The sequence below is a fragment of the Oratosquilla oratoria genome, chromosome 41, assembly GCF_046742065.1.
Source record: "Oratosquilla oratoria isolate Oo_2021 chromosome 41, ASM4674206v1, whole genome shotgun sequence".
In the NCBI taxonomy this organism is placed as follows: domain Eukaryota; kingdom Metazoa; phylum Arthropoda; class Malacostraca; order Stomatopoda; family Squillidae; genus Oratosquilla; species Oratosquilla oratoria.
This window is the reverse complement of record NC_134817.1, coordinates 39,680,589-39,693,840: the sequence shown is the minus strand read 5'-3', so window position 1 is coordinate 39,693,840 and position 13,252 is coordinate 39,680,589. Positions and strand designations below refer to the sequence as shown.

The 13,252-nt window shown below is 41.4% G+C and overlaps 1 protein-coding gene across 2 annotated transcripts in view; it reads right to left on the bottom strand.

Moving 5' to 3' along the window:
- Spf30 (survival of motor neuron-related-splicing factor 30) overlaps window positions 1-13,252 on the bottom strand; it is a 121,052-nt gene that overhangs the window by 34,871 nt on the left and 72,929 nt on the right. For both annotated transcript variants that reach the window (XM_076178645.1, XM_076178646.1), the window contains exon 3: window positions 12,126-12,228. In XM_076178645.1, the coding sequence (XP_076034760.1) occupies window positions 12,126-12,228 (103 nt within the window). The remainder of the gene's footprint in view (window positions 1-12,125; window positions 12,229-13,252) is intronic.

Sequence of the window (13,252 nt, the reverse complement as noted above, 5' to 3'; positions counted from 1 at the left end):
GCAGGATGTCATCATAGCCTTGCACCATGGAGTCCCCCACCTCCAAGAAATCTTGATTTTCAGCCACCTCATCCTCCAGCAGAGCAAAACGATTGGCTAGAGCCAGCAGTTGCTCCGCAGGGCACCCACCTACCAAACACAGGCTCGAAAAATAGGACCCCACAGAGCGCCACTCGCTCACAGAAGTGGCAGAAGTAGAAGAGGTGGTACACTCTTCGGGCTGTGGGGAGGATTCACTCTTCTCACAGAGCACACTCTTGAGAAGACAAATTTCCTCCTCACACTTCCTGAGACAGTCCTCCAGGTTCACACAACCTTCACAAGCCATTTCGCTCCTCCTTCGGCAATACAAACAGCAAAGAGAAAATATAAAATAACAAAGCGGTCACTAAATAAACTAAATACACAAAGCTTACTCTGCTTACACTTTACCTTATACCTGTAACTGTATAGCGCTATACATATACAATTACAAAAACACAACACAATCACTTGTCACTATTCGAAGATATGAACTTCACAAGAAGTAATCAACTTAACAAGAGGTATTCTCTGGCTGGTGTCTTGGCAGAAGACAAGTTCTCAAGCTGAGGTCATTATTGGTTTCATATGATCTTTTACTGCACAATGCAAGACTTCGGTTTTGTCGTTCCCTTCCCTCTTAAATGCAAAATACTATCAAAGTTATGTTTCTTAAGGAATGATTTGATGTCCTATATCACAAAATGCAAGGCTCCTAGTCTTCTTCCTTCCTTGCCTCTAAATGACAAAAGATGAATACAAAGACATTGCTCTGTAGTATATAATGCTGAGGTGGTTTGGGCACATGGAAAGAATGAATGCAGACACTAGCAAAAGTAGTATAGAAAGCATATGTGAATGGAGTGAACTTGAGAGGAAGACTAAGACAGAGATAGGTCAATATAATGATGGGGGGTTTTGGATGCACATGTAATGACTGTTAAGCAGGGAAGAGAGTGCAAAAGACAAGAGTGAAAGGAAAATGATTGGAAGTAGATGAAGGGATGTTCTCATCTGTTTCATAACTTACCTGGAGTGGATGAGGGTGGTGGACAGGGGGTGAAGGGTCACCATAAGGTGAAGAATCAGAGGTAGACCAGCTCTAGCTTTTGGGTACTTGGACAAGTTATACTTCACTATATTATTTTTGACCCAACCAGTGTGATGATGAACAGGACAACCCATCCCTTGGGTACTGAGATGGGAGGAATGACTGAATGGATTATATTTGTTTATGGGCATATGCTTGAACTTGAAATGAGCATTCACAGACTGAGAGAAACATATGAGAGGTACAAAGAAAAAAGAAGAGAAGCAAAACATAAGATAATGGAGACAAAAAGGAAGGCAGATGTAAAATGGGGTAGGAGTATAACAGAAAATGTTGAAAGTAATAAAAAGATTTTTTGGAAGGAAATAAAGAGAAGAAAAGGAGACAAATCAAGTACAGAAGAAAAGGTAAAAGGGGCAGATAGAGAGATGATAACAGAAGAGGCGGTAAGGGAAAGACAGGCAGAGTATTTTAAGGAGTTTCTGATGTGGAGAAGGATAGGGAGGGAATGGTGGTTGCAGTGGGAGGAGCTAAGAAAATGACAGTGATGGATGAGGAAATTAAGGAGAAATAAGAAAAGATTAGGTGTAAGCAGTTATTAAAATGATGAGAGCAGGTATGGCACCTGGGTTAGATAGGTGTCATGCAGAGTGTCTGAAAAAGGGAGGTACAATGATGGTGGACTGGCTGGTGAGGTTGTTTAATGTGTGTCTAAGGGAGGGTAGAGTGCCAGAGGACTGAAGGGAAAAGGGGACAACTGAGTGTAGTAATTTCAGAGAGATCAGTTTGTTGAGTGTAGTTGGGAGCGCTTATGGGAGGGTTTTGATTAAGAGGATTAGGAGAGGTAAAGAGGGAGTAATTGGTGAGGAACAGTGTGGGTTTAGGAAAGTTTGGGGTTGCATGGATCAGATTTTTGTGGTAAGACAGATATATGAGAAAGTTTTAGCAAAGAGTATAGATGTTTTTTGGGCCTTTATGGATTTGGAAAAGGGTTATGACAGGGTGGACAGGAAGGCACTATGGGAGGTTTTGCAGATATATGGGATTGGAGTAAAGCTATTAAAGGAAGTCAACAGTTTTTACAAGAGTAATAAAGCCTATGTTAGAATGGGAAATGGAGACCAAGTGGTTTGAAGTAAAGGTGGGACTGCACTAGGCATGTGTCATGTTACCATGGCTTTTCAATATGTACATGGATGAGGTGGTGTGGGAGGTAAATAAGAGGGGATTGGAGATGGTTAAAGAAAATGTAGAAAAAAGGGATGTGTGTCAATTGTTATTTGCTGATGACACTGCTCTTAGGCAGGATCAGAGGAGGGATTAAGGGAGTTAGTGACAGAGTTTGGGAAGGTATGCAAGAGAAGAAAGTTGAGGGTAAATGTGGGTAAAAGTAAGGTGATGAGATGTACAAGGGGTGAGGATGGTAGCAATTAGGAAGTGAGCCTTAAAGGAGAGAGGCTGGAAGTGGATAGCTTTAGGTACTTGAGGTTACATGTGCTGGAAAGGGAAGAGTGGAGGTGGAGGTGGAGGTAGAGTGTAGATTGAGAGAAGCAAGTAAAAGCCTTGGGGGGATTAAAAAGTGTTATGAGAAATAGACATCTAGGAATGGATGCTAAGAGGAAACTGTATGAAGGGGTGATTGTGACAATGGCATTGTATGGGGCAGAGATACAGAACATAAGAGAGGAAGAGCTTATGTGTATTTACCTAGTTGTACCTAGTTGTATTATACAGGAAAAGATCTATGCTCGTAGTAATCCCTCATTGTATCTTTCAGCACCTACTTTGTTCTTAAATTCTTGTATAGTTTTTGCACACACTGTTGCCTCATATCAAATTTGTTCCAGGCATCTACCACTCAGTGTGGGAAACTATTCTTTTTCAGATCTCTTCTATAAATATCCTTTTGAGTTTCTTTTCATGTCCTCATTTTCCTTTTATCTCAATTTGGGATGGAATGGATGGGAATGGTTATTATGACTTTTTCTTTTTGGCTACCTCCCTTGTAAGGGGGAAAAAGCCTTTGGTATATGTATGTAATAAATCTTCTCTGTCGAGGGCTTCTATCACCTTTCATAATTCTGTAAATGACCAGTACATCTCCTCTTTCTTTGTTCCAGGGTTGGTAGTTCCAGTTTGGACAATCATTGTTCATATGTCAATTTAGAATGTTGGTGCCACCTTTGTCATTGTTGCATTGTTTCTAATTTCTTTATACATACATACATACATATACCAAGGCTTTTTCCCCCTTCCACGGGAGGTAGCCACAAAGGGAAAGGCATAAAAACACTCCCACCCATTTCATCCCTAAATACACTCCACACCCCTCCCACCCTTCCTCTCATCTGAGCACCTCCTGGATGACGGGTCATCCCTGAACCCTGCCCACCGCCCTGGGTCAGAAGCAGTGTCGCAAGACACAGTACATCCACAGCAAGGCCGCTTCATTTAATCGGCGACCCCCCCCCCCTCTCCGTCCCCCTTTGCATATAAGGAGAGGACGGGGAGAAATCCCTTCGGGCTGCGTCAAAATTTACTCACACATACTACCCCACCCCCCACCCCCCCGCCCACTCCTCCTCATGCAGTCACAACATCATCCATACACAACCACTCTCCACTCACCTCTGTCTTCCGTCCTCTCCCTTCCCTCCTCAACAGACATTCCCCTCTTCCCCAAAGCCCCCTTCACCCCATCCATCCACCTCATCCTAGGACGTCCCCTCATGTTCACTCCCTCCACATCTGCCTTCCATACCTCCTTTACTAGTCTTTCTTCACTCATTCTTTCCATGTGTCCAAACCATCCTAATATTCTTTCATCAACCCTCTCTCCCAAATCCTTTTTCACCCCTGTTCTCCTCCTCACCTCCTCATTTCTCACTCTATCTAGCCTAGTAACCCCCACCATACTTCTCAGACACCTCATCTCAAACACATTCAAACTCCTTCTCTCTTCTTCTCTTATGTTCCACGTTTCTGCCCCATACAATGCTGTTGGCACAATCACTCCTTCATACAGTCTCCTCTTCGCATCCATTCCCAAATGTCTATTTCTCATTATACTCTTTAAACCACCAAGGCATTTACTCGCTTCTCTCAATCTACATTCTACCTCCACCTTCACTCCACCTTTTCCTGCTACACTTGCACCCAAGTATCTAAAACTATCCACTTCCTCCAGTCGCTCTCCCTTAATGTTCACTTCCAGTCTACTGCCACCTTCACCCCTTGTACATCTCATCACCTTACTTTTACCCACATTTATCTTTAGCTTTCTTCTATCACACACTCTCCCAAACTCTGCCACCAGCTTCCTCAATCCCTCCTCTGACCCTGCCACAAGCGCAGTGTCGTCCGCAAACAACAGCTGGCTCACCTCCCACTTCTCTCCATTTCTTTATATATATATATATATATATATATATATATATATATATATATATATATATTTTTTTTTTTTTTTTTTTTTTTTTTTTTTTTTTTTTTTTGTACTGGGTGTCCATAATGTCACAGCGTACTCCAATCTTGGCCTTTTCAGTGTGACTAATATTTTCTTTACCATTTCCTCATCCACCTGGGGTATTGACTGCATGTTATTGTGGCAAAGTAGTATGCACCTGATACTTTAGGGTCTATATGGGGTGCCCCTACGGACCAGGGTCACACATCATTTTGTTTGTGATAGAGGAAATCTCTGTTCATAGAAAAGTTATGACACTTTTATTATACTGCATCTGTCCCTCCATTATGCTACCTGTAACCCCAAAGGGAACATTCCTAAAAAAGTAAAGGCATAAGAGTCTAGAAGTTTCCCAACCAGTACCCTACGGTTTGGGTCTTTTAATGTGCATATATGTGGTACAGATGTGAGTAAAAGGGAAAAGATAGGCAGTATGTTTGTGAGAAGAAAGATGGATGTGTTGGCTTTGAGTGAAACTAAGTTGAAAGGGAGGGGTGAGAGTTTGGGCGTGTAGTTAGGAGGTTCTCAGGAGTGAAGAGAGGGCAAGGGAGGAAGGGGTGGCTATACTAGTAAATGATGAAATAGGTAAGTGGAGTGGAAGGAAAACCTCCTTCCACTCCACTTACCTATTTCAAGGTCAATGTGGATGAAGGTGAAACTGGGAAAGGAGATGTGGGTTTTTGTAAATGAATGTGGGCCTGGTAGTGAGGAGAGTGTAGAGGAAAGGGAGGCTTTTTGGATGGATTTAAATGAGTGCATAGAGGGATTAGGGAGAAATGTCAATATAGTGGTGTTGGGAGACCATAATGAATTTGAATATGAAATGTTATACGGATGTTTCAAACACTGTCGATGCCGTCAGGTCTCAGTACAAGACCAGAGGTCAGGTCATGACCAACCAAGGGAAGGTCACGGAGGGTAATATGCATACCTTGAGTCAGGTCACTTGGGGGCGGGGGTTCAACAGACAGGTCAGCGATTTGGATGAAACTTATAGCAATCTAACTGGCCTAATTATAAATGCACAAAATACACTTATCCCCCTGAAGGCAATACATGAAAATAGTAATACTCCCAAATGGATGACGGACAGATTGAAACATGAGATCGGAATGAAAAGAGGACTTTACATACAAATAAACAACAGGGAAACACACCTTAGATCAAGATATAATGAAATGGCAAAGCTGGTTAAAAAGAGTACATGTACAGCGAAACATAATTATGAAATTAAGGTTGCCAGTCAAGCAAGATCCAACCCAAAGGGTTTCTTTTATCTCTATAGAACAAAAAATAAAGAAAGAATAGGACCAATTAAAAACAATCAAAATGTCATGATAGAATCGGAGGAAAAAATGAGTGAGGAGTTTACCAATTATTTTCTTTCGGTGTTTACTAATGAGAGGTTGGATAATGTACCTGACTACAATCCTATTTTCAGAGGGGATGAAGAAAATAGTCTAATATCAGCATTAGTAAAAAAGTAGTCAAGCAGATTGATAGACTTAAAATTACAAAATCCCCGGGACCAAACAAAATTTTTCTGAGAATGCTAAAGGAGTATAAATTTGAAATCTGCAAACAGTTAACTGAAATATTTAATAAATCGGTAAACATTGGTTTTGTGCCTATTGCTTGGAGGCAGGCAAACGTTGTTCCTGTTTTTAACCCCTTCCATACGGTGCCGCATACGTAGGCGGCATGAGGAGCAAGTGGATACGCGAGGCTGCCATATCGGCGTCTTGATTATATTTATTGTAGTTGCCCCTGCGTAATGACATACTCTCTAAACTGTCTTCATCACATTTTCTATGGTTATCAAAATTAACAGGTGAAAGAGAGAACGATCGATATAAGCGGTGACTATATTTTATGATGCGAGTATTATTATAACACATCGTACGTCTGGCAGCTAATGCTGCCCGCGAGATTTTGGCCCGTACTGAAGAGGTTAAGAAGGGAAATAGATCATCTATATGCAACTACAGGCCAATCTGTTTGACATTGGTTATAGGAAAAATGCTTGAATCAGTAATAGTAAATGAATTCGGAGAACACATTGCAAGACAATTTAATTCGCAATTCACAGCATGGTTTCTCCAAGGGTAAGTCATGTGTGACTAATCTTCTATCCTTTTACACTAAAGTATATAAGGCGTCAGATAACAATGATAATTACGATGTTATTTACCTTGACTTTGGTCAAGCGTTCGACAAGGTGCCACACCCGAGAGTACTAAATAAAATCAAAGTGCACGGCATAGGAGGAAAAGTGTTAGAATGGATTCGAGCTTGGATTAGTAACAGAAAACAGCGGGTCACCATAAATGGAGTAAAATCTAGGTGAGGCAATGTTACTAGTGGAGTCCCCCAGGGCTCGGTTTTGGGTCCCTTGTTGTTCATTACCTATATAAACAACTTGGACAATGGGATAAATAGTGATGTTAGTAAATTTGTGGACGACACTAAAATAGGACGCCAAATTAGGTCAGGAGACAATGCAGAGATTCTGCGGGATGACCTTAACAAATTGTTCACACGGTCGGTGAAATGGCAAATGAACTTCAATACAGGTAATCCTCGTTTTACGCGGGTTCACATTACGCGATTTCACATTAAAGCGGTGTCCAAAACTAGGGGGTATTCCTCACATTACACAAATTCCTCAGAGTAACGCGAAATCCGGAAAGTTAAAATACGCGGGCTGCGATTTAGTTCCGTAAGGCAGCCGCTAGGTGACGCTAGCTGATTCCAGCCTCCGCATCCCTCTCGCCACCAAGCTCATTGTTTACCAACGCTTCGTTGTGTCAGCATCTCTGTGTTCATCAAATCATCAGTGTTCTTGTTTACCATGGCTCCCAAGCGCCCAGCGACATTTCCAGCCTGTGATGGTAGGCAGAAGAAAGCAAGGAAGACATTGACATTGGAGCAAAAGCTGGAAGTTCTGGACAGGTTAGATAAAGGGCAGAGAAACAATGTGATTGTGGCGGCAATGGGCCTCAGCGAGTCTACGGTGAGGACCATAAAACAAAACTCCACCAAGATTCGTGAAGCTGCCAAATCAGGAACGCCTCTACAAGCTAACAAGTCATCATATTCTCGCCCTATGGAGATGGAAAGGATGGAGAAGATGCTTGCAACTTGGATTGAGCATCAAAATAAGACTCGTGTGCCGGTTAGCTTGGCGCTGATTAAGGTGAAGGCGCTGTCTATTTATGACAGCATTGAAGGGGACAAGAAGCCTTTTTCTGCCAGCAACAGGTGGTTTAATAAATTTCAAAAAAGGCACAGTTTTCATAATTTGAAGTTGGTTGGGGAAGCTTCTTCAGCTGATGCTCGAGCTGCAGCCGAATTCCCAGAAGAGCTCAAGAAAATTATAGAAGACGGGAATTATTCATCAAAGCAAGTGTTCAACATCGACGAAACCGGCCTCTATTGGAAGAAACTACCCAACCGCACCTACATCTCCAAAGAGGAAGCTTCTGCCCCCGGATTCAAGGCATCTAAGGACCGCTTAACGCTGCTGTTGGGGGCCAATGCAGAGGGCGACTACAAACTCAAGCCAGCACTTGTGTATCACTCAGAGAATCCTCGAGCCCTCAAGGTAAGAGTTGTAAAACTAACCTTATTCCATGTTACCATTTTCTATGCAAAAGATTGTGCGAATGAATTTTTTAGACCGTATAAAATCTTACGTTTCTTTTTTTTTGGCCAGGGTTACGACAAGGCCTTTCTGCCAGTGTACTGGTACGCCAACTCGAAGGGCTGGATGACTGGGGCAGTGTTTGGCGATTATTTCAAGAATAAACTGCACAGGGAGCTGGAGGTGTACTGCAACAAAGAAAACATCCCCTTCAAGATCTTGTTGATTGTGGACAACGCGCCAAGTCACCCAGCATACCTGGCCGATATCAGCAACAACATCAAGATCGTGTTTTTATCGCCAAACACGACCTCGCTCATCCAGCCTTGTGACCAAGGGATAATCTCGACATTCAAGGCGTATTATCTACGTTCAACATTGGCGAACCTTGTGAAAGTGACGGAGCAACAAAACATCTCAGTCCGTGATTATTGGCGGCAGTTCACGGTAAAAGATGCTCTAACCTTCATCAAGGATTCGTGGAGTGAAGTGCCAACATCATGCTGCAATGGAGTCTGGAAAAAATTGTGTCCTCAATTCGTCCACGACTTCAAAGGATACAGCATAGACGACAATGTAGCCAAGGCCAACGTTAAAAGTCTGCGTCTAGCACAGCAAGTTGGCTTCGAGGATTTGGAAGAGGAGGACATCGACAACTTGCTTCAGTCTCACACACAAGAGCTCTCCAATGAAGATTTGTTTGACATCGAGAAAGAGAGAGTGAAAATGATGGAGGAGAAAGAGGAAGCAGCAGCAGCAGCAGCAGCAGCATCACCAGGACCACAGCGAGCCCTCACAGCTGCCAACTTGTCTGAGTGTATGGACTCGTTGATGCATGCAATGAGGGTCATAGAGGAGAATGATCCTAATGTCGAGAGGAGCAGCACCATCATACGACGTGTGATGGAGAACATGGCTTGCTATAATGCTATGTTAAAAGAAAAACAACAAAAGACAAAACAACAGCCGATCACAAACTTCTTCCGACAACGCACACCAAGTCAGCTAACCAGCGAATCGGAGACAGGCACCGAATCGGAGATGGACGCTCCCGATGACCCTGCTGCCCCTGCCTCACCACAAACATCACACACACACACCGAGTCCGATATAGCGCGCAGTGACACGTCAGGGGGTGAAGCCTAGTTAGGAATCTACAATAGTACACAGCGAGCGGTGAGTGTTGTGTTGTTGTCAGTATGGAAACGTGTGAGAGCAACATCTCAGCTTGCGGGATGGTTTCCTGACCCATGATTTTTTTCATTGTCCAAGGGTAATTTTATTTTCATAAAAGTAAAATAAAAATGAATGTAGAAAAAAACGAAAGAAATTTATTCATCCTTGAATCGCAATAAGCTGCCGCTACAACAACAACAACAGCGTGCAGATCAGCAGAGGGACGCTACTTATCAAGGCGTAAAGGCCAATTAACCCGTGATCCCATATGTGGTGGTAAATCAACAACAACAAGGCAGGTCAGAGGTTATATGCTTAGCTCGTGGCTCAGCTGCAGGAAGGATTATGGTATTGGAAACACTTGTAACAGCAAAGTAGTGAGTTTAATTCCTCACATTACGCGAAATTCACATTACGCGCTGCCTTTTGGAACGCATCTAGCGCGTAAAGTGAGGACTACCTGTATCTCTAAATGTCGTGTCTTAAACGTAGGGCTACACAATCCCGAAAATAGATACAGCTTATATAACAGCTTAGATAGTCATTTAATTCATTTAGTCCTGAAATTATGCCATCTATGTTGGTACCGGTATATGATATTTTTTATTTTTTCCTTTCTCTTTTTTTTTTTTTTTTCCCTTTTTTTGTATGCCATTTTCTCGGCTTCTGGTCTAGTACTCCCCCCCAAAAAACTCATTTTTTTCAGTCTCTGTTCTTCTCTCATTTTTTTCACTTGCTTCATTTCTTAGGGCCTTTTCCCTTTTTTTTTCTTCATCGCTCATTTCTTTTCTTTATCCATACATTTTTATAATTTTCACTATTTTGTCAGCTTTGCTTTTTTTGATAGTGGTCTATTTTTTTCTTTAGAGTATTGAATCATTCTAAGTACTTCTATTCCTTTGTCCATTATTATCCCTCCTCTTGTATCTCTTTTAGAATTTCTTTTGCAATTTCTTTCTCTTCTTTTTCTCTTTGGTATCTTGGTACACTGTTTTTCTTTAATACCATAAACTACTGTGCACTTCTTTTTTATCCACAGTGTCTCTGACCCAATTCTCTTTTTCCTTTATTACTTTAATTACTGTTTCTTTAGCATTTTCTTCAACTTGTTGCAGAACTATTTCTTTAAAAGTTATTTCTTATTTTCTTGTTCCATTTCCCATTGATTCTTTTATTTATTGGAGATCTGTCTCTTTAATTGTATTTGTTCTTTCACTTCTTTTTTCAAAGCCTAATTTTTTTTTTTTATCTTCATTTTTCATTCTTTCGTTTTCACTTTTGACTATGTTTAATTCCTTTTTTATATCATTAAGCTGTTAGTTTCGGCATTAGCTTTTTTTTTTTTTTTTTTAGCTGGTTCACCTCTCTGTATGCCCTGTATTCAGTTTTCAGATTAGTTCTTCTATCAATTCTGCAATCTCCTGATTTCTTAGGACATTTTTATATCTAGATTCTCTTTCCAATTCTAAACCTCTACCTAGAATTCCCCTTTCTTTTTATAAACCCTGAAAATACATTATTATCAAACCTTTGAGTTGATACTGGAGTTTCTACCAAACAAGACTTTTTAGGTATAACCCTCAATGGTGATTCCATTCTGCTTACATCCAATCTTCTCTTTGTTGGTTCACTTTTTTTGTCTTTTTCCTTCATTCTCTATTCTTTATATTCAACAATAATGTTGAGTTTACTCTATCTTATTATTTTGGTCACTCAATAAACAAATCTCTCTATCCCAAATGTAAATACAAGTTAGGTGCTTCCTTCAAATTTCTAAAAGCAATGCACTTCAGAACTTGTTTCTAGCCATCCATTCCCGCCTGTGGTTTGTGCTAATGTGCTTAAGATAAAATATCTGAGAAGTATGGTAAGAGTTACTAGGCTGGATACTGAGAAACGAGGAGGTAAGGAGGAGAGCAGGGGTGGAAAAGGAGATGGGAGATGGAGTGAACATGACAGGGTGACCAAGGATGAGATGGATGGATGAGGTGAATAGGGTGTTGAGCAAGAGGGGGATGTCTGTTGAGGAAGGAAGGGAGAAGGCAAAAGATAGAGGTGAATGGAGAATGGTTGTGTATGGATACTATGATGAATGGATGGGACTGGGTGGGGGGCATGTGTGAATGATATTTTGACACAGCCTGAAGGGATTTCTCCCAGTCTTCAATTTTTCTGCATTGGGGGATGAAGAGGGGTGTCGCCGATTAAATGAAGTGGCCTTGCTGTGGATGTACTGTGTCTTGCTGCATTGCTTCTGACCCAGGGCAATGGGCAAGATGCAGGGATGATATATCCAAGAGGAGCCAAGATGAGAGGGAGGGCAGGGTGGTGGATGGGGGTGGAATGGGTGGGGATGAAACGGGTGAGAGTGGAATTGCACCTTTTGACTTTGGCTACCTCCCTGGTAAGGAGAGAAAGAGCCCTTGGTATATGTACATATATATGCCTGAACTCAGCCACACCCCTTAAAGGGGGAAAGGAGATAAATTGTGCTCTGTAGTATAAGCTACTAGAGAATAAATACCCACAAGCATTTATAACCCTTTCCCAGTCAGATGGGAACCCAACAACTGAACATAATCACTTGACATTTGTAGATTTAGTAACAATCTACCAGACAAGTGGTTAAATCAAGATATGTACAACCCTCTTGTAAGTAGAACCCCAATATATAAAGCTGATTAGCAACAGCCAGGAATAAACAAACACACACACACACACATTAGTTATTACATTCACCCTAAAATGATAATTACGATCAAGCTTACGTATGTCCATCCTCTGACCAAACTGCTTGGCACTCATCCCCAACTTTCCAGTCCCTTTCTGGTGCCTCAGGATTGGTGTCTATATTACTTCCACCAGCCCCATCTGCAAATAAAACAGTGTGAGTTAGTACTATATTTATCTAAATGACAATAGGGTTTGTTTCCATTGTAAAATTATTACATTAGTGAATATCTAAGATTTCATGTGCACACAAGAGGAACTTACATCAATCAACATGAAACTGGGTTGTCTTTAATCAGACTTACCAAATAGTAACAGAGAAGCAATATACAGAATTCATCATAGATTTATATAACAATATTAGAATGGAATGGGTGGGAGTGAGTGCATGCCTTTGACTTGGCTACCTCTCTTATAAGGGGAAAGAAGCCCTTGGTATATAGACAGACAGAAGAATGGTATGAATATATATAGTTTATATATATATATATATATATATATATATATATATATATATATATATATATAAATGTGTGTGTATACACCAGTCCCTTGTTATATGCATCTTCCAAAAATGCAAAATACCTATTCTACAAATTGAGGAAGAGCTATTATGTTCTCTCAGTAAAGTTAGGATTGGGTAGCATAAGATGTGTTCAATATCTTCTGTTTAGTGATTGCATCTGGGGCAATTTGAGTCTGTCTTGGTATTGTTTTAAAGGTGGATATGGCCTGAACACAATCATGTTAGTATGGTTCTTCCTTGTTATGGGAGGGATTCTATAGGGGTCATGTCTGGGGGAGTTGGGAGGATCATGGAGTTGAGTGGTCAATCTTGGAGTGCTTGTTTTGTGATCTGTATGTGTATATACATTTTCTTATGGATGTGTTTTGTGGTACAGGTAGGCTGTTGTAGATGTCCGAGTTGTGGGCTGCCAGTGTTTTGTTTTTTGTTTGTTTTTTCAGCTTAGGATGAGGTGGATGGATGGGGTGAAGGGGGCTTTGGGGAAGAGGGGAATGTCTGTTGAGGAAGGACAGGAGAGGACAGAAGACAGGGGTGAATGGAGAATGGTTGTATATGGATGATGTTGTGATTGCACGAGGTGGAATGGGTGGGGGGATGGGGGGTGAGGTAGTATGTGTGAGCAAAATTTGACGCAGCCCG